At 37.4% G+C, this 22,055-nt stretch overlaps 1 protein-coding gene across 1 annotated transcript; it reads right to left on the reverse strand.

The window, feature by feature from the left end:
- Nucleotides 1-724: 724 nt before the first annotated feature.
- LOC100893765 (monocarboxylate transporter 12) lies at nt 725-17,157 on the reverse strand. The gene is made up of 5 exons (XM_030993842.1): nt 17,079-17,157; nt 14,273-14,413; nt 11,568-11,708; nt 2,499-3,404; nt 725-924 (listed from the first exon to the last, which is right to left on the reverse strand). The coding sequence occupies exons 1-5, from the start codon at nt 17,155-17,157 to the stop codon at nt 725-727; spliced, it is 1,467 nt and encodes a 488-aa protein (XP_030849702.1).
- Nucleotides 17,158-22,055: the final 4,898 nt, after the last annotated feature.

Below are 22,055 nucleotides of genomic sequence, written 5' to 3' on the forward strand. Positions count from 1 at the left end.
GACATCAGGTTTGAATTACGTCAATGTTATGTTCACACATTTCAATAAGTGACCTTGGGAAAAACCATGTTTTTGAGGCGTGGTATGTTGAATAAAGGAATGTTGAAAGCTTATTTCAGTTTTATTAACCCAGACAATTTAGAAGTTACTTATCAAATAGTTTGGAATAATCATAATATTTGTGTCGTTTCCATACCCTGTTTTGATAAATGCATGCATATTAACCATGTCATTATCCAGGGCCATTTTCAATGAGTAAACTAGAAAAACAAAACATATGGTTTAGATACATGGGAATACAGTTAGCCATTATAAATCGTTACTAACCAACCACTAAGCCGCGCCCAGGCGTAAGGTCAACCTGACAATACCCTGAACGACCTGAAAAAAAATATCAGTCCACTGCTGTGTCAGGCAGACAGCCAGTCACAATCTGTTCCAAACTTCTTCTTTTTCCGTTAAAGGTTATCAGTCTTGTCAATGAAACCAAAGTTAACATACAAAATGTCCCAATAACATGGCGAAGTATATAAACCTTGAGTAAAAGTTCGGAAGTAATTACAGGGTATACCCCCGACTCATAGATAACTAATAACCATTATCATTTTAAATATGTAAACTAAAACCAATTAAAACAGATAGTTTATAATCATGGAAAAAACAGCTAGTTATTATTATATTAATCGGTTGTTCGGTATCAACTTGTTAAGGGCACCTCCTTTATTTATGTTAAAAGGAAGGAGGATAGGTAGAAGTTTCTGCCTCCTCCTCTAAATCCTCGATGGTCAAAATGAGAGCTGACATCTTGTCGTCGCCTCTTGATGAGCATCCATACGATGAAGAGATTAACGACCATGACGGCGTGAATGAAGCCGACGATGATGAACACCATCGTGAATGACTGGGTGACATCAAACAGATAACCTAGGAAATGATCATACCAGAATTATATGTATTTGTCAGGGATTTGTAATGTTAACATAGCAAAGCGTACAAAGACAAAGCTTTGACCAAAACCTATGTAGACATGCGTATGGGGGCACGATCATAGCTTAACCCTTACTGTACTGGGCTATTTTGAGCACCTAACTGGGGGGGGGGGGGGGGGGGGGGGAGCCCCCCCCCCCCCCCCTATGATCTCTGTCGTTGAATGTCCGAAGAACACGAACATTTGCATGTTTGTAGATATTTCCGTAAGGAACAAGATAGTACAATTAGTTTTGTCCTAATATGCAAATTTGTGTCGTTATAGCCTAATTGCTTATGCAAAATGCTAATTTTACAGAAAACTCTACATTACATAGCGAAGAATGTTGAAAATGTATTGGATAAATGTTTCCTTCTTCTCATTTCATGTGGCTTCATTATTGTTATGATATTTGAAAATGCATAGGTTAATTGGCATAAATTATGAATACGCAAATTACGCATTCATGAATATCAAATCTGGAAATGTACAGGGAACTAGAATCATTCAAAAAATTGTCAGACTCCATTTTTTTAATGTTGAAACTCACTATTTATGTGAAACTTCTTTTCTAACACAAACTAGTTATTTTGATGTAATTATTAATGATAATTTAAGCAAATTGTATGCGATTTTCAAATATTTGGGCCTATTTGAGCTTTTTAGTGATGTTTTCGTTGTTGGAAAGTATGTTTAGGTGTGAAGATCAACCAACAAGTGCATGGTGGGGATAAACGCTTCTTTCTTGAAGACAGGAGGTTTATTGTGATGCACTGCCAAGCAAGTGCACAACAAGGTATTAAAGAACTTAGAGATTAGATATATTAGTAACACATATGCTCTAATCATGTTGGGACAATCCTGTGGTACAACTTTTATACAAGGCTAATGAGGTCTTCAGAAGCCTATTTCAAGTCATATGTATCTCTGTTTTCCAAAAGCTTCATCTCAAAATGTTTTTCTGAAGAAATTTTTTTCGAAATTCATCATTTTATTTTCTTATGTATTTGGTTGTTTTTTATTTCGTATTATATCTATTGTTTTATTTCTAATGTATTTTTGTTCTGGAATACATCAAGTTACTTTGAGAAATATTTAAAAACAATTTGATATCAATTCATATCTCCCACTTAGGAAGAAATACCTCTAAACCTGTATTCACATTTCTACTTGTACGTGAATAGTTGCAATTTTGGCACTTTTTGATGTCATGCGCATACTAATTGTTATGTAACACCTTACAGGTATATCCGATTTCGACGAAAATGGTATCAAATGTGCGTAAGACTTGGAAGAAAATTCAAAATTCCCATCGGTTAAGGCGCTATCTCCGAAAATATTGAGGGGGCCTCCCAGAGTTGTCAGTCCATAATCCGAAAAATAATTTATAATGACAATACATACAATGGGGTATCGAACTTAAGTTGATTTCTCAAAGATTCATCATGTTTGAAAAGAAGAATCTAGCTATGAATTACGCACCTGTAAATGTTCCTGCACATGTCGCCCCTAGCCCTTGCGCAAAAAAAACTGAGAGACACGGCCATGTTAAAATTCCGATCGTCAAAGACTGCATCTTTCAATAAACTGGACATAATAGTATCCTCGATGAAGAAGGAGAAACCTTGGACAAAAGCCAAGGTAGCACGCACCGCGTAAGCAGAACCGATGAAGTCCAGCAGAAATAATGCCGTGCCGATGAGGACTATGGCGATGTAGACGATATAAACATTGATGCCTTTGCCGACGAGGATGATGAAAATGGTCCGACCGATGATGCCACCTATGCCGCCAATTGTGGAAAGGAAGATTGCTTTAGAAGGAGGGATTCCCAGGTGTTCAGCGTGAGGTACCAGAAACAGCATCCACGCATAAATGGAGAACATGTACAAGAAATGAATCGGGATGGTGAAGAGATAGAGTGGTTCGTTTAATAGTCCACAGGACCGTTTGCCGATTTGAAAGACGGAGCTTGTCCAAGATGAGCGCGCATTCGGTGATGTATCCTGTTTATTGATGTTACGTCTCTCGTTTTGAATCAAATGCCTTTCCTCCAAGACGCACTCTTCACTATCCTCTTGCTCCTCCTCCTCATGATAATGGATGCTTTCTGTTTGCTTCGAGGATTCTCCTTCAGAGAGACACTTCTGTTTCTCATTCATTTCATTATAACTTTTGACTTCATTTGTAGCTGCGTTTCTTGGTGCCTTGTGTATCGTTGCACCGCACGCGACAAGGTTAAAAGCGATACCGCCAAGGATAATAAAAGCCCCTACATAGCCATATGCTTCGAATGACCTTTCAGTTACAATAGGGAGCAGCATGGATCCAGCGGTGTAGCCGTACAACGTGATTGTGTTCATCAAAACGAATTTTTCTCTGAAGAAATCATTCAGTGCAATCACCATGGGCATATAGGTCATTGACATGCCAACACCTGCGGGAAAAAAATGAAAGGATGACAATTATTACTATTAACAGAAATAAAACGGACTCGCACTGCTCCATTTCCATTCAGTTCTATTCTCCATGATCTTTAGGAGTTGCCTGTCCTTAGATAAGTTCCTTCTTCTTTCTAACTGCTGTTCAACCTCTGGCACGTTTGTCCCTTAAAGGCTGCCAGAAGAGCATTTGTGAAATCATTTCACCCTTGCTCCTCCAGCAATGACCTTTGGAACGGAGACGGCATTCTCTCAATCCTTTGGCGTTGTGTCTCTATACAACTCTATATTTTCCATAATATAGTCCCCCCCCCCCCCAGCTGACATTCAATGCTCCTCTCAAAAGTCTTGTCTTGTAGTAATGATACTGCTACACCTATAACACTACTTCTACTACTACTATTACTACTACTACTACTATACTCCTACTCCTACAATAATATAGTATTAATGACTGCTTTGAGAGAAATAGTTGTTTTTATACGCTCAAGGGAAGGTTAGAATTGTGCTATTGCCCCGAGGCGTGCCGAGGGCAATAGCCCAATTGTAACCTTCCCGAGAGCGTATAAAAATAACTATTTCTCGAATATTAAAGCAGTCATTAATACTTTTATATGCCGAAAAATAAAGAAAGAAATAAAATTTAAATTTTTTTTTTTGTCGAAGATGGAATTCGATCTCTTAATTACCAAAGGTGATGTAACGAAAACCGCCGCCTTAAACCGCTCGGCTATCATACATAGCAGTTTTTTTTTATATATATACATTAACCCGTTCAACTCGGGAACCGAGATTTCTCGGGTCCCGAGGTACGTACTCACAAACGGGAACCGAGATTTCTCGGGTCCGAGCAAGGGCTTCTTTTATTGCAGAAAAGTACATCTATTCACCTTCTAAATACAATATAAACTACCTGTATACAAACCTTGAACCTTTGGCTACATGCATCTCATTTTTTACCGACTGTAGATGCGTAATTTTTGTTTTATTACAAGTTTAGCATGAGAATGCACGAGTCCTCTTTCAGGATATTCGTATAGAACACATGCAAGTCAGTTTACGTTATTTTCATAGATTTTCGGATTCGCTGCTGCTAGCTAGCTGGGTCTACTATGCCTAGGACTGTGTAAGCCGGACATAATGATTTTGCAAGCAGCGAATTCCACACTCGCTCTGGATACCTTTGTACTCGGCACGCGCGGATACACCGTTCAATGCATGAGCCTTGGCCTTATATGGTCATTGACGCCTATTCATGGTAACGGGCCGATTATTGAATAGCTTATAGTATATTACAGTCTCGTTCGACCTAGCGCTCTCAGTTCAGTTTACTCATGCGTACGTATACAGGGTACCGGGCCGACCTATTATTGGGGAGATTAGCTAGTCTCGATATAGTCCATCCCATTGTTTCGTTTCAAGGTTGTCGGCTATTATTTACTTATCGTGCTATAAAGTGTCGGAGTTTTACTATTTAGTTCAGTTTTTTTATTTTCATGATAGTTGGTTGCACAAATTAGTTCTCAATTATTTGCTTATAACTGCTCTTTATCTATGTAAGATAGTTTCTCAAAATGTCTCGTCATCGGAGAAAGCCTATTTTTAGCGTTGAAGATGCTCGAGAAGCGATCCTTGACTCGGACTCAGAAAATGAATATGATACAAATGGACTTATCAAGCGAAGAAGAGTATTCATCGGACGTAGAAAATGAAGAATATGAAACAACGACATTCGATGATATTTCCATAAGTTATCTATAAAGCCTGTCGTCTCAAAAGTTTTGACTCCACAGCTATCTTTTACGTCATTGTATTTACATGACAATACGCTTTTCATGTTATCAACTTGACCAATTTAGCGAATCATTCATGTATGGACCTCCTTTTTTATGAAAGGCTTATCCAGGCTCCCTCAGCTGCCCCACGCTAAGGGGGAACAAAAGAATGTAAAGAAGTAACTACTCTGGAAGATTGCCGTTTTGAAAGAAGAGGATGTAGGCGTAAATAGGTCAATTTACATTACAATACAAACAACCACTCTAACTTATACACCTTTACGAGGGCATGTAACAGTTTTAGAGCAGGTTGAAGTAAAATATCTTGATCAACCTAAAGCCGGTCTTGGCTTGAGCGGGCATATGAAATGTTCAAATGTTATGTTCTGAAAAACGACCCCTTACTCTTCCTCTCTCTCCCTACGGAATATTACTCTTGTCTTGAGCAACTCCGGCGGTAAAGCCACGAATATGAGACTTTTCCCGGGCAAAGATGCTACCATTGTTGAAAAAAATGCAAGGCAACATAAAACAAGTTTTCTGGCAATGAAGAAAAGCGAGTGCAAGATGAATAAAATAATTGTTATTATTATTATTACTATTTTATTACAATATTGTAAGCATCATCTTCATCATCATCATCATCATCATCATTATCATTATCATGTATGCATGTACATGCCATCTACAGAACTGATCATGAAACGAGGATTATCTAAGTTTTATTGACACGATAGGTTGAACAAGGACACAGATGGAGACGAAGACAAATAAAGTGAATTATCACGTTGTTTGCACTTCTTTCTTTATTGTTCCGTAATATAATGAATTACTATATTTTCAATATCATTTATTTTCGAATAAATAAAAGACTACCAATACTACTGCGATTAACTCCTTATTAGCCGCACCATTTCAAAAAACAAAAAACAAACACAACAACGCGATACGGAAATAAAATACACTGAAGCACAATTCCAATTTCACGAAATTCCTGACGTATTCAGAGAGGGAAGGGGGAGGATAGAGACAGACAGACAGAGACAGACAGAGAAAGATAGATAAATAGATAGAAAGAGAGAGAGAGAGAGAGAGATGATTGTGATGAATTATGATTTTGTTCTAATCTCTGTCATTTATTTATCTCTTTCCATTACATACAAAACAAATAAAATATGCGTACAATGATATTTAATGATATTTGTCTCTCCGGTCACCCCCCCCCCCCCCAACTCTGATTTTTTTTTCTTCTTTTTTTTTGTTTCCTTTTTGTTTGATTATATCTTTTTGCTAAAGTATAATGTCCGACGTATAACATTAAGGATATGTTATAATAATTAATCTCAAGGAAGGGATGATGTCGGCATACATGCAAATGGCGGAATAGACAACATTATGAAGATGAAGATGGAAAACGACATAGACAGAGAGACAGACGGACAGGGAGAGAGAGAGAGAGGGGGGGGGGGAAGATAGAAAGTTGGACGTATAGTCTGTACTGTATTTATTACTATGATATTTTTCTCACCGACCCCCCCCCCCCCCCCCCCCCTCAAGCTCACATTTTTTCTTTCCATTTTTTTGTTTTGTTTTGTTTATATCTTTGGGCTAAAGTATAATATCCGACGTATAATAGTACCGTCAATATAGCATAATAAACAATTTTTGTATCAATCAGTTTGATGCAACAGGGATTTACAATCAAAAGTTTTACTTGGTATAATTGTTGTTCGGTAATGTTCTTCTCATTTCGACATTATCAGCCGCTCGTTCTCTATTTCGTTTCCTATAATAAATATAAGATATAATGTGTACATCATCAGGGATAATTACGTTATAATAATTAATCTCAAGGAAGAGATGCTGCCGGCGTACAGGCAAATGGAGGAATAGAAAACATTATAAAAAAGATGAAGATGGAAAACGACATTGCCAGATAGACAGAAAGACAGAGAGAGAGAGAGGGGGAAAGAGAGAGAGAGAGAAAGAGAGAGAACGAGGGAGAGAGAGAGAGAGAGAGAAAGGGGAGGGGAAAGCTAGGGGGCGGGAGAGATAGAAAGTTGGACGTAGTCCGTACTGTATTTATTTATATAATATTTGTCTCTCTGATAACCCCCCCCCCCCCCCCCAGCTCCGATTTTTGTTTACCCTTTAGTTTGCCCTTTTTTTTCTTCATCATATAGATATCTTTTGACTGAAGTATAATGTCCGACGTATAATAGTATTGTAAATATAGCATTTTAAACATTTTTTTTTATATCAATAAATTTGATGCAACAGAAATTTTCATTCAAAAGTTTTACTTTGGAAATATAATTATTGTTCAGTAATATTCTTCGCATTTCGACATTATCAGCCGCTCGTTCTCTATTTCGTTTCCTATAATAAATATAAGGTATAATGTGTACATCATCAGGGATAATTACGTTATAATAATTAATCTCAAGGAAGAGATGATGTCGGCATACAAGCAAACGGAGGAATAGAAAACATTTAATAAAAAAAGATGAAGATGGAAAACGACATTGCCAGATAAACAGAGAGACATATAGAGGGAGAGAGAGAGAGAGAGAGGGGGAAATAGAAAGAGAAAGAGAGAACGAGCGAGAGAGAGAGAGAGAGAGAGAGAGAAAGGGGAGGGGGAAGGGGGCGAGAGAGATAGAAAGTTGGACGTAGTCCGTACTGTATTTATTTATATGATATTTGTCTCTCTGATCATCCTCCCCCCCCCCCCCACCCCAGCTCCGATTTGTATCGCCTTTAGTCTGTCCTTTTTGTTATCATATAGATATCTTTTCGCTGAAGTATAATGTCCGACGTATAATAGTATAGACAATATAGCATAATAAACAGTGTTTATATCAATTTGTTGCAACAGAGATTTTCATTCAAAAGTTTTACTTTGGAAATACAATTATTCGCATTTAGACATTATCAGCCGCTCGTTTTTCACTTCGCTCGCTATAATAAATATAAGGTATAATAAAGTGTGTACATCATCATTATTTTATAATAATCTATCTCAAAAAAGGAATGTTGCCGGCATACAAGCAAACGGCGGAACAAAATTGGCAGATAGACAGAGAAAGCGACCGAGTGAGAGATAGAGGGAGAGAGAGACACACATAAGCAGAGAGAAAGAGAGAGAGAAACAATCATTTCTTATAATTATCTATTTGTGACATTTTATCTTTATCACATATTCTTGTCCATTCCTTTATCGTGCATGATTGTTGTCTTTGAATGAGTGTTTCAGATAGGGTAAAGTCTGGCTTTACGTTATAGGATTTTTATTTATGAGAATGTCGGAACGTGATCCCATTTAAAATTTTTAAAAACAGCAACGACAACTGCAATAACAACAAGACCCTTCCCTCCCCAAAAACAACATAAAGCAGGGTTATACATGAATACAAAGTCAGTTCATTGTTGTTGTTGTTGTTGTTTGGTATTATCGGCGTTTCATTCTTTTTTTAGAATATTTACGCCTTTCACTTTATTTATTTTTTTCTTCTATTTTTTGGTACTATTTGTAAATTCATACTCTTCTCTTTTTTTTGTTGATAATATAATCTCAGATCTGTCATCCAAGTATTCAATTATACCCTTACCTTACTTCCGCTCTTTAGAGTTTATAGCCATGACAACGACCCGTACCCTCAGCAACGTTCATTGTTCCTCTTACGTAACTCAGCTGTGGGAACATGCATGGGCCAAAGACAAAGACAAAGCTCTTTTCGCACATTCTATATAGGTCCCAAATACTTGCAGACATTTCTGTGTCGGTTTTATTTGTATTTATACTTTGTCAATACATATACTTACAAACTACAATTGTCAAAATTTGGCAATATATTCATACATATTGATATTTATATGGCATAAACATGCTCAAAGCGCTTTACATTAGTAAATAAAACAAACTAATTATTTTGCTCTCCAAATGGCACATCGGTATAGTCTGTACTGTATTTATTTATTATTATTCTATTTTGTCTCTCCTTTCACCCCAACCCTCCCCCATTCTGGATTCTTCTTTAGTTTCATTTTATCATGTCTATATCTTTTCGCTATAGTATAATGTCCGACAAAATAATATTATAACCGTCAATTTAGGCTGGTAAATTATTTCATATGAATATGATGCAACAGAGATTTACATTCAAATCCTTAATTTCTTATAAATTGTGTATTTTTCTCATAAAATTGAGTATCTAAATAAAAAGAGAAAGAAGAAGAACAAAATAAGAATGAGGCGAAGAAGAAGAAGAAAAGATAACGAAGAAGAAAACCCTACGAAAGAGCTGAAAAAACTGAGAGGCTTGGAGCACAGCAGAGAACGGCCGTGCAACGTGTTCTCGACATGACAAGACCGGATTGGCAAATGATCTGCGCATGCGCTAGGTTCCCGTTAGTCGAAGCCTCTGGCCGCTTGAGCGCACACGCATTGTGGCGCGCGCTGAGCGGTCTCACGGTACGGCGTGTTCGATTTTTAATCTCGTTTGTGAGGTGGCTATCAGGCTGAATAATGCCGAGCTGAACGGGTTAAAATGGATTGAAAACGGCTTCGCGTGGTGGAAGCTTCGCGGCTGCTCCATTAAACAGGCCCTTCTTTTACTTTTGCAATGCATATTGGCACGAATTTAGATCAAGATCTATCGGCAGATGTTGTTTTTTTGTTTTTGGAAGTTTATTTTCGTCTTAATGTCAACAATGCAAGATAAAATTGTCGGTAAGATCGATCGAGATTCAATTGTATTAAAATTACCGACCAATTCTTCGCACACGTACGGTATCCTCGATCGCTCAGACCATTTTTTAACATGTAAACCTATGGGGTAACCATGGAGACTGACCTATTTTCCCAATAACCATGGTTATTGGGATTTTGAACTGTTTTAACCATGGTTACTGGGAATTTTCGGGAACAGTTAAAGTTTATGAATGCAATTTCGACCAATCAGATTGCTTGATTACTTAAGTGAAGTATATAACTACTACTAATACATATACTAGCTAGAACAATAATAATGATACTAACTATTATTTTGATGAGACCGGAATAGGAATACCAAGCTTTTTTTATTCAAAAGTTGATGGCGATTATTGCGTTTTCCGTCAAACCTATTCAATATCTTGTAGCTGAGTAATCACGTTGTGAGATGGCGCTCTTTGCAATACCTACACAGAGCTACGGTTTAGGAGAGTTTGGCCAACTCGGTCGCAGTTTGGCTCAATATAGATAATACGAATTCACAAAGGAGGTTTGTTTCGACAAACGTAGGTTTATGTGCGTCATATGACGCGTTTCAAAGCGTTTCAAACCAAGGTTTGTACAACAAAGTTTGAAACGCGTCGAAACAAAGGTCTGTCGACAAACCTCCTTTGTGAATTCTGGCCTTTGCGTTTAAAGGTGCCAGGCTGTGCGATTATGAACAAATATGATCTATGACGCCATGATACGTCATCCTAATCGCTCAACTTAAGCTATTGTAACAACCAAAAAAAGTACCATGTAAGGCGGCTGGGCGGTGATTTTTCAGCCAATTTTGCCCGGACGCGGAGCGGCGACCACCCGGGTACCGATTGTTTGTCTAGGGCATCGCGTTTGGTTGCCGATGAAGTTTTAGCGCGGAGTTAAAATTCGGTTTCGCCTGCTCACTTTTTACTCGCCGCCCAAAATACGCTCGTTGCCCGGGCTGCCTAATTGAGCGTTCGCCGTCGAGCGATTTAGGTCAAAATTGGAAGCCGCTAGGTCAAAGGCTGCCGAGCGACTTTAAACTCGCCGCCCAGTGACCAACTGATAACCCAGTGGCGAACACTCGGCGCCTTTGACCTAAATCGCTCGACGCTGAACGCTAGATTAGGTCGGTGCTCAGGCGGCGACCGCCCGGCTGGATGGAGTTGGTCCTAGGATGGATGAATTAGTGAGAGGCTGGATGAAGTCGATAGCTTGACTGAGAAAGATTGTCTCTGACTGATTTATTTCTTATGAATTAGTTTGACATAATATTAATTGAATCACACTTTAAAGTCATATATAGTTCCATATAATCTTTTGGTAATAGGCTGGTGCAATGCTGGAGTGAAAAATACTGAATGATAGTTCTACGAAATGGTGCGTATGTAGTTACGAAAATGATGAGTAAATACATATGGGACTGCTACATAATTATAACTCCCGCTGTCCATTGCGTTGCATGCAGCGCAAGTTGAGCAATGCCGATGACGTTCATAACGTCATAGTCATGTTAATTCATAACAGCCCAGACTGGCACCTTCATAAGCTACCGTATGTATGGTTATCTATCTACCATGCAGGGCAGGTGAGCTACATAATAAAATATTCGATTACATAGCTAAACTAAAAGATATTTAGCTTACCTGATGAGGCGAGACAGACTCCAACAGTAACTGTGTCTTTGAAGAAAGCGCTGGCAATAGTACATGATCCACACAACACTCCGCCTAACATAGCGACAAAACGATGGTTGATCTTCTGCAGAACGAGTGTCACAAAAGGACCTAATATGTTGACAAATAAGGAGAAAAGATACTAAATTAAAGTTACATATATGAAAAACGTGAGGTAATTACGAAAGACCATTAGTGCCACGAAGAAAAAAAAACACACTTTCTACTAATCTGTTTAAACAGATTACGATATTTCTTCTAATCTGTTTAAACAGATTATAATCTGTTTAAACAGATTACGGTATTTCTACTAATCTGTTTAAACAGATTACGGTATTTCTACTAATCTGTTTAAACAGATTACGATATTTCTTCTAATCTGTTTAAACAGATTATAATCTGTTTAAACAGATTACGGTATTTCTACTAATCTGTTTAAACAGATTACGGTATTTCTACTAATCTGTTTAAACAGATTACAGTACTTCAACTAATCTGTTTAAACAGATTATAATCTGTTTAAACAGATTACGGTATTTCTACTAATCTGTTATAAAAGATTACGATATTTCTTCTAATCTGTTTAAACAGATTATAATCTGTTTAAACAGATTACGGTATTTCTACTAATCTGTTTAAACAGATTACGGTATTTCTACTAATCTGTTTAAACAGATTACGATATTTCTTCTAATCTGTTTAAACAGATTATAATCTGTTTAAACAGATTACGGTATTTCTACTAATCTGTTTAAACAGATTACGGTATTTCTACTAATCTGTTTAAACAGATTACAGTACTTCAACTAATCTGTTTAAACAGATTATAATCTGTTTAAACAGATTACGGTATTTCTACTAATCTGTTATAACAGATTACGATATTTCTTCTAATCTGTTTAAACAGATTATAATCTGTTTAAACAGATTACGGTATTTCCACTAATCTGTTATAACAGATTACGATATTTCTTCTAATCTGTTTAAACAGATTATAATCTGTTTAAACAGATTACGGTATTTCCACTAATCTGTTATAACAGATTACGATATTTCTTCTAATCTGTTTAAACAGATTATAATCTGTTTAAACAGATTACGGTATTTCTACTAATCTGTTTAAACAGATTATAATCTGTTTAAACAGATTACGGTATTTCTACTAATCTGTTTAAACAGATTACGGTATTTCTACTAATCTGTTTAAACAGATTACAGTACTTCAACTAATCTGTTTAAACAGATTATAATCTGTTTAAACAGATTACGGTATTTCTACTAATCTGTTATAACAGATTACGATATTTCTTCTAATCTGTTTAAACAGATTATAATCTGTTTAAACAGATTACGGTATTTCCACTAATCTGTTATAACAGATTACGATATTTCTTCTAATCTGTTTAAACAGATTATAATCTGTTTAAACAGATTACGGTATTTCCACTAATCGTAATCTGTTATAACAGATTAGTGGAAATACCGTAATCTGTTTAAACAGATTATAATCTGTTTAAACAGATTAGAAGAAATATCGTAATCTGTTATAACAGATTAGTAGAAATACCGTAATCTGTTTAAACAGATTATAATCTGTTTAAACAGATTAGTAGAAATACCGTAATCTGTTTAAACAGATTAGTAGAAATACCGTAATCTGTTTAAACAGATTATAATCTGTTTAAACAGATTAGAAGAAATATCGTAATCTGTTTAAACAGATTAGTAGAAATACCGTAATCTGTTTAAACAGATTAGTAGAAATACCGTAATCTGTTTAAACAGATTATAATCTGTTTAAACAGATTAAGGCGGCTGGGCGGTGATTTTTCAGCCAATTTTGCCCGGACGCGGAGCGGCGACCACCCGGGTACCGATTGTTTGTCTAGGGCATCGCGTTTGGTTGCCGATGAAGTTTTAGCGCGGAGTTAAAATTCGGTTTCGCCTGCTCACTTTTTACTCGCCGCCCAAAATACGCTCGTTGCCCGGGCTGCCTAATTGAGCGTTCGCCGTCGAGCGATTTAGGTCAAAATTGGAAGCCGCTAGGTCAAAGGCTGCCGAGCGACTTTAAACTCGCCGCCCAGTGACCAACTGATAACCCAGTGGCGAACACTCGGCGCCTTTGACCTAAATCGCTCGACGCTGAACGCTAGATTAGGTCGGTGCTCAGGCGGCGACCGCCCGGCTGGATGGAGTTGGTCCTAGGATGGATGAATTAGTGAGAGGCTGGATGAAGTCGATAGCTTGACTGAGAAAGATTGTCTCTGACTGATTTATTTCTTATGAATTAGTTTGACATAATATTAATTGAATCACACTTTAAAGTCATATATAGTTCCATATAATCTTTTGGTAATAGGCTGGTGCAATGCTGGAGTGAAAAATACTGAATGATAGTTCTACGAAATGGTGCGTATGTAGTTACGAAAATGATGAGTAAATACATATGGGACTGCTACATAATTATAACTCCCGCTGTCCATTGCGTTGCATGCAGCGCAAGTTGAGCAATGCCGATGACGTTCATAACGTCATAGTCATGTTAATTCATAACAGCCCAGACTGGCACCTTCATAAGCTACCGTATGTATGGTTATCTATCTACCATGCAGGGCAGGTGAGCTACATAATAAAATATTCGATTACATAGCTAAACTAAAAGATATTTAGCTTACCTGATGAGGCGAGACAGACTCCAACAGTAACTGTGTCTTTGAAGAAAGCGCTGGCAATAGTACATGATCCACACAACACTCCGCCTAACATAGCGACAAAACGATGGTTGATCTTCTGCAGAACGAGTGTCACAAAAGGACCTAATATGTTGACAAATAAGGAGAAAAGATACTAAATTAAAGTTACATATATGAAAAACGTGAGGTAATTACGAAAGACCATTAGTGCCACGAAGAAAAAAAAACACACTTTCTACTAATCTGTTTAAACAGATTACGATATTTCTTCTAATCTGTTTAAACAGATTATAATCTGTTTAAACAGATTACGGTATTTCTACTAATCTGTTTAAACAGATTACGGTATTTCTACTAATCTGTTTAAACAGATTACGATATTTCTTCTAATCTGTTTAAACAGATTATAATCTGTTTAAACAGATTACGGTATTTCTACTAATCTGTTTAAACAGATTACGGTATTTCTACTAATCTGTTTAAACAGATTACAGTACTTCAACTAATCTGTTTAAACAGATTATAATCTGTTTAAACAGATTACGGTATTTCTACTAATCTGTTATAAAAGATTACGATATTTCTTCTAATCTGTTTAAACAGATTATAATCTGTTTAAACAGATTACGGTATTTCTACTAATCTGTTTAAACAGATTACGGTATTTCTACTAATCTGTTTAAACAGATTACGATATTTCTTCTAATCTGTTTAAACAGATTATAATCTGTTTAAACAGATTACGGTATTTCTACTAATCTGTTTAAACAGATTACGGTATTTCTACTAATCTGTTTAAACAGATTACAGTACTTCAACTAATCTGTTTAAACAGATTATAATCTGTTTAAACAGATTACGGTATTTCTACTAATCTGTTATAACAGATTACGATATTTCTTCTAATCTGTTTAAACAGATTATAATCTGTTTAAACAGATTACGGTATTTCCACTAATCTGTTATAACAGATTACGATATTTCTTCTAATCTGTTTAAACAGATTATAATCTGTTTAAACAGATTACGGTATTTCCACTAATCTGTTATAACAGATTACGATATTTCTTCTAATCTGTTTAAACAGATTATAATCTGTTTAAACAGATTACGGTATTTCTACTAATCTGTTTAAACAGATTATAATCTGTTTAAACAGATTACGGTATTTCTACTAATCTGTTTAAACAGATTACGGTATTTCTACTAATCTGTTTAAACAGATTACAGTACTTCAACTAATCTGTTTAAACAGATTATAATCTGTTTAAACAGATTACGGTATTTCTACTAATCTGTTATAACAGATTACGATATTTCTTCTAATCTGTTTAAACAGATTATAATCTGTTTAAACAGATTACGGTATTTCCACTAATCTGTTATAACAGATTACGATATTTCTTCTAATCTGTTTAAACAGATTATAATCTGTTTAAACAGATTACGGTATTTCCACTAATCGTAATCTGTTATAACAGATTAGTGGAAATACCGTAATCTGTTTAAACAGATTATAATCTGTTTAAACAGATTAGAAGAAATATCGTAATCTGTTATAACAGATTAGTAGAAATACCGTAATCTGTTTAAACAGATTATAATCTGTTTAAACAGATTAGTAGAAATACCGTAATCTGTTTAAACAGATTAGTAGAAATACCGTAATCTGTTTAAACAGATTATAATCTGTTTAAACAGATTAGAAGAAATATCGTAATCTGTTTAAACAGATTAGTAGAAATACCGTAATCTGTTTAAACAGATTAGTAGAAATACCGTAATCTGTTTAAACAGATTATAATCTGTTTAAACAGATTAGAAGAAATATCGTAATCTGTTTAAACAGATTAGTAGAAATACCGTAATCTGTTTAAACAGATTAGTAGAAATACCGTAATCTGTTTAAACAGATTATAATCTGTTTAAACAGATTAGAAGAAATATCGTAATCTGTTTAAACAGATTAGTAGAAAGTGTGTTTTTTTTTTCTTCGTGGCACTAATGGTCTTTCGTAGGTAATTACGTGCAAAAGTAAACAATGTTTTTAGAAACGTTTACGAATTCCCCATCATCCAAATGTCAGAGTTATACTTACATGAAAACATGATTATACCATATTGCTGCCCGAATATGAGGTGACAATTACCCAAATAAATAAGGAATTCCATTCAAGGTGGAGGAGAAGGAGGACGAGGGGGATGAAAAGCAGGTGGAGTGGGACGGGAGGGGTGGGGTGGGTGTAGATCCTACCCCCTGCATTTCCCCCGGTAATATCCTTTGGCAAGATATCAATTTACATTTGCTACTTTCTACCCAAGTAAAGTGAGTGGGAACCTATAAGGGAATTCGAACAAATGCAATTCGTAATGCTTTTCCTTACTTGCAATAACCATCTTAATTCATTATTACGGGCCTACCACTAATGTTCAACAAGAACAGCAATAATAACTACTACTACTACTTTTGACCAATGATGACAATGATGATTATCATGATGATTGTTATTATCACGATTAATATTTTAGTTGTTGAAGTTGTCGTTAGTATGGTAAGAGTCTTTATCATTTTATTACCCTAAATATCATCATCAATATATAACTCTTATTATTGTTGTTATTATTATTAATAATATTTCAATTACGAAGATGATGATGATGATGATGACGATGAGGATCATACGTAGTAGTATAATTATCGTTATCATCATTACTTTTACATCTACTGCTAACCACCACTAGTACTACTATTACCTAAAGCATGTATATATTTAACACATTTGACTTACTTAATAGGTACATAACTGTTCCAGGCAAGCTACATATCAATCCGACAGTAGCATAATCTGACTCCAGACGCTCGACCATTGTAGGAATAAAAACACCGAAAGACTTCGCGATGCCAGTTTCAATAAAAAGTACAACGAATTTGCCAACAACAATCCGTAGCCTGAAGACCACATACTGAATCTTGCTATAACTATTGTACCCTCAATGCAGAAGTGTGATTTCAAGTGTTTCAAAGTTACAAGCAGTATACGCCTGTATTGCGAAAATTGACGATGAACTTGCAATATCAACAACATGCAAATACAAGTCAATACAAAGAGGATGCATGAAAGCGGCATATCGGTCAAATGATATGCACTACTGGCTTCATCATTGTAAGGCCCCATTTATTGAATAGTCAGATCATAAATTTGCATCAAAGGTTTTTTGTAACGGTTTCAAGTAGTATTCGACCTCAGAAATAACATAATTAAAAGTATACCCAAATCGAAGGTTCAGAAAGCTGTTATTTTCAAGATGGCGTCCAAGATGGCCGCCATCCTCGACTCATATAACACGCATATGTACAAGCACATTTAGTAAACAAGGATGTAGAACCAGCAGCAATGATTGCGCTGACTATTATTTTATTCTAGGGGGCGGTAGTGAGCAGGCAAAACGTCCAAACTATTTACAGAGCGCGCGAAGGGGGTTGGGTACAGGGTGGGAGAGTTTCATTACAATAATTGAGAAATTAAGAAGACGATTCGTTGTACCTTTCACGACTCTTAATCCTTGTCTGAATTCAGTTGTCCCCCTCCTGCGCGAAGCGCGGAAGCTTTGACCATTAAGTAAATTATTAGAGAAAGAGGACGATTCGTCGAACCGTTCTCGACCCTTCATCTTTGTCTGAATTCAGTTTCACCCCTCCCGCGCTAAGCGGGGAAGCTTTGATGTTTCATTTAATTATTAGGGAAACAAGACGATTCGTTGTACCGTTTTCGACTCTTGACTCTTGTCTGAATTAAGTTTTCCCCTCACGCGCGAAGTGTGGAAGCTTTGGCGTTTTATTAAATTGGTTTTATTTATTTATTCATTTATTTATTTCACATATCAACAAAAAAATCAGCATATACACTGAGAATAGGTCTGTGCTTGTAAAGCGCCTTCCGATTTACAATTACAATTAGAAAAAGAAGATGATTCGTTGTATATCGTTCTCGACTCTTAATCCTTTGATGAATTTAGTCCCCCCCCCCCCCCCCCCTCCTCCTCTTCCTGCGTAAGGCTCGGAAGCTTTGACGTCTCATTAACTTATTACCGGAAAGAAGACGATTGGTTGTACTGCTATCGACTCCTTATTCTTGTCTTAATTCAGATCCCCCCCCCCCCCCCCTCTGGAGCGAAGCGCGAAAGCTTTGACGTTTCATCAAATTATTAGCAGAAAGAAGACGATTCGTTCAACCGTTCTCGACTCTTAATTCTTGTCTGAATTAAGTATCATCCCTCTCGCGCAGAAGCTTTAGCGTTTCATTTAATTCTTTTTATTTATTTATTTCAAAAATTAAAAAAGGGGGAGCCTAAACAGCATATACACTGAGAGAAGGTTTGCGCGTGTAAAGCGTCTTCCGAAATACAATTACAATTAGAGAAAGAAGACGAATCTTTGGCTACCGTTTTCGACTCTTAATTCTTGTCTGAATTCAGTTTCCTCGCACGAAGCGCTGAAGCTTTGACGTCTCATTAACTTATTAGCGGAAAGAAGACGATTCGTTATACTGTTATCGACTCCTTATTCTTGTCTTAATTCGGTCCCCCCCCCCCTCTCTGGAGCGAAGCGCGAAAGCTTTGACGTTTCATCAAATTATTAGCGGAAAGAAGACGATTCTTTGTACTGTTCTTGACTCTTAATCCTTGTCTGAATTCTGTTTTCCCCTTCTCGCGCCATTATTTTCATTAAATTATTATCGGTAAAAAGACGATTTGTTGACCCGGGTTGTAGGAGACCTACCCCCTGTACATCCATCCCCCGGATAACCACCCCCTAAGGCAACCACCCTCTAAAACGATTACCACCCCCCCCCCCCCCCCCCCCGACGCGTCATTTTTTCTGCGGCAATAGATTGGGGCTTTTTTAAAAAGAGGCCTTGATTTAACCCTAACCCTAACCCTAAACTTTCCCATAGGCTTAACACACATCAAACCCCAATCTGTGCCGCAGAAAAAAAATACCGTCCCCGGGACAACTACCCCCGGACCAGGTGTGGCCGAGCGACTTCCAAAGTTCGGGGGGGGGGGGGGCACCAAGAAAAAAACCCGGCAATTTCTGAAGAAAAAAGACACCTACAAAGGGAAAATCTCAAAGCGGAAATATACATTTGTTTAGACATTGAAAAATACCCCTACATTGTGATTACATTATCAGGGATAATTTCAATGTTTGTATCACTTTATACACCATACAATATATTGCTTAAGCATCATGCTTGCAGAAGGGTGTGATGTTCTGAAAATTCATTTGAGAAGCGAATCAGGATTTGTGAGGTCGCAGTGCGAAAAATTACATCTTATACAGAGGAAGAAAAACAATCCTGATGGGGTTATAAGCACTTTCTCATATTAAACGGAAGACTGAAAAGACCTTTGATAAGTAACATAAGTATATCATCTATAGATGTTTGCGAGTGTAGCAAGCGAGCTTTGGGGGAAATTGCTCTTAGTCGCTTGAAATTAGGGGCGTTTAATGATGAGAGGAAAAGGGGACACTTATCAGAAAAGAAAAGGCGCATGTGTCGAAGTACATAGAGTAATTATCAGAGGTGAAAATAGGGCACTTCTTAATCTTCAAAAACAGGCACTCACCAGGGATGAAAAAATGTAGTCGTGAAAATAGGAAATGGGCATTTGTCGACGATAAATGGGCTCCCATCCGATTTTGATAGGGGCATTTATAAGAGGTGAAAAGGGTATTTATGAAAAGGGGATAGGTCCCTTATTAGAAACGAAAAGGAGCACGTATCATTGTAAGAGGAACATTATCAGAGGTGAAAAGAGGCACTTATCGCATCTGAAAAGGGGCAATGACCAAATATGAAAAGGGGCACTTATGCGAATGAAAAAAGGGCACTTACCAAAAAGAAAAAAGTGCATTAGTTGAAAAAATAGGCACCGATCATATTTTAAAGGGGCATTTATCTTAGGTGAAGGGGGCACTTATCTGAAGTGAAAAGGAGTAACTTCTCGTACCTGGAAAGGGTCATTTACCAGAGACGGGACTCCCATGAGAAGGGGGAAGGGGCTCTTTTTTAATGGGGCACTTATCATTTGGAAAGGGGGCACTTATTAGAAAGGAAAAGGGGCACATGTGAAAATATTAGGTGCGCTTATCCGAGTTAAAATGGGGGTAGTTATTAAAAGTGCAAGGGGCACTTCTTACAAAGGAAAAGGGACACTTGTCAAGGTAAAAGAGGCACCTCTCAGATTTGAATAGGGCAATTATCAGAGGTGGAGGAGGTACATATCAAAAGTGAAAAGAGACACTACTCATACCTGAAATAGGGCACTTACTAGAGATTAAAAAGGGCAATCATGAGAATGGAAAATGGACACTTATTGCAAAGGAAAATGTCGAAAAAAAGGAGCACGTGTCCAATCAATAGGGGCATTATGTAAAAAAAGGGCACTTGTCGGGTGCTTGAAAAAGTTGGGGGCACTGTGCCCCCTTAAAGGGCCACCTCTGCCCTTGACAATTACCGCCCAGACAACTATCCCCTAGAACAACTTCCCCCGGACAACTACCCCTGGAAAACTACCCCCTAAGACAACTACCCCCCCCCCCAGACAACTACCCCCAGACAACTATCCCCTAGAACAACTACCCCCGGACAACTACCCCCTGGAAAACTACCCCCCTACGACAACTACCCCCCCCCCCCCCGACAACTACCCCCAGACAACTACCCCCAGACAACTACCCTTTACGACAACAATCCTTTAGGACAGCCAACCCCGGAACAAATTTCCTAGTGGGTTGTTGTCCTAGAGGGTAGTTGACTGGGTAGGTTATCGGGGGGCTGGATGTCCAGAAAGTTGGTGTCCGGATACGGTTGCACCGTTCTCGACTCTTAATCCTCGTCTGAATTTTGAAAAATGTTTCTTTGTTTGCTCGTTTTTCTCCCTACTTTTTTTTAAATTTTTTATCTGCTCTCTCTCCCTCTCTCTCCCTCTCTCTCCCTCTCTCTTTGCTCCCTCTCTCTCTCTCTCTCCCTCTCTCTTTGGCCGGCATTTTTGTTGGGGGCGGTCGCCCAACCGTTGTTGTTGTTGTTGTTGTTGTTGTTTTAGTATTAAGGGCGTGTGTCATTCAATCATGAATATTTACGCCCCCTGTAGTGTTAGTCTCTCTCGAAGTCGTCACATTGCATATCAAGTCACAGTACGTAGGGGGACATATTAGCCAGCCGACCGACATTATACATCTCACCGACTTCAAACTTTTTTATTGATATAGTACACGAGGATCGAGCAAGAATCCCGACACAGCTGACCCGACAATCAATGCATATCTTTATTGCTTCCTCGACGAGACGACTCAACCCAACAACTCCCCTCTCTCTCTCTCTTACTCACACCCCTCCTCTTTTTTCTTCTTTTTTTTCCTTTTCTCCATTTCTTTCTTTTCTTTCTTTTTTCTTTTCTTTCTTTTCTTTCCTCTCCTTCCTCTTTTTCTTTTTTCGCTTCTCTTTCTTTTGTTTTCCTTTCTCTCTTTCTTTTCCTTTTCTTTTTTTCTTTTCTTTCCCTTTCCCTCTCATTTCCCCTCCCCTTTCCTAATTTTTCCCGACGGCAGCGCCATTTTACCGACAATATCCTGACAGGTAGGGGTGTCACAAATATTACATAATCGAATAAAATTACACTATTTTCCTTTCAGTGGCAATATGTTGACGTCAAAGCATTCTAATAGCAAACGTGATACATGAAATCGTATCTCTATTTCATGA

The sequence above is a fragment of the Strongylocentrotus purpuratus genome, unplaced genomic scaffold (assembly GCF_000002235.5).
Source record: "Strongylocentrotus purpuratus isolate Spur 01 unplaced genomic scaffold, Spur_5.0 spur5_scaffold_20, whole genome shotgun sequence".
NCBI classification, from domain to species: domain Eukaryota; kingdom Metazoa; phylum Echinodermata; class Echinoidea; order Camarodonta; family Strongylocentrotidae; genus Strongylocentrotus; species Strongylocentrotus purpuratus.

Coding starts and splice junctions, on each gene's coding strand:
- LOC100893765 (XM_030993842.1), bottom strand. CDS start 17,157: ATGGTCGAGCGTCTGGAGTCAGATTATGCTACTGTCGGATTGATATGT. Junction 14,414..17,078: donor AACAGTTATGTACCTATTAA/GTAAGTCAAATG, acceptor TCAACATATTAG/GTCCTTTTGTGACACTCGTT. Junction 925..2,498: donor TAACATGGCCGTGTCTCTCA/GTTTTTTTTGCG, acceptor ATCATTTCCTAG/GTTATCTGTTTGATGTCACC.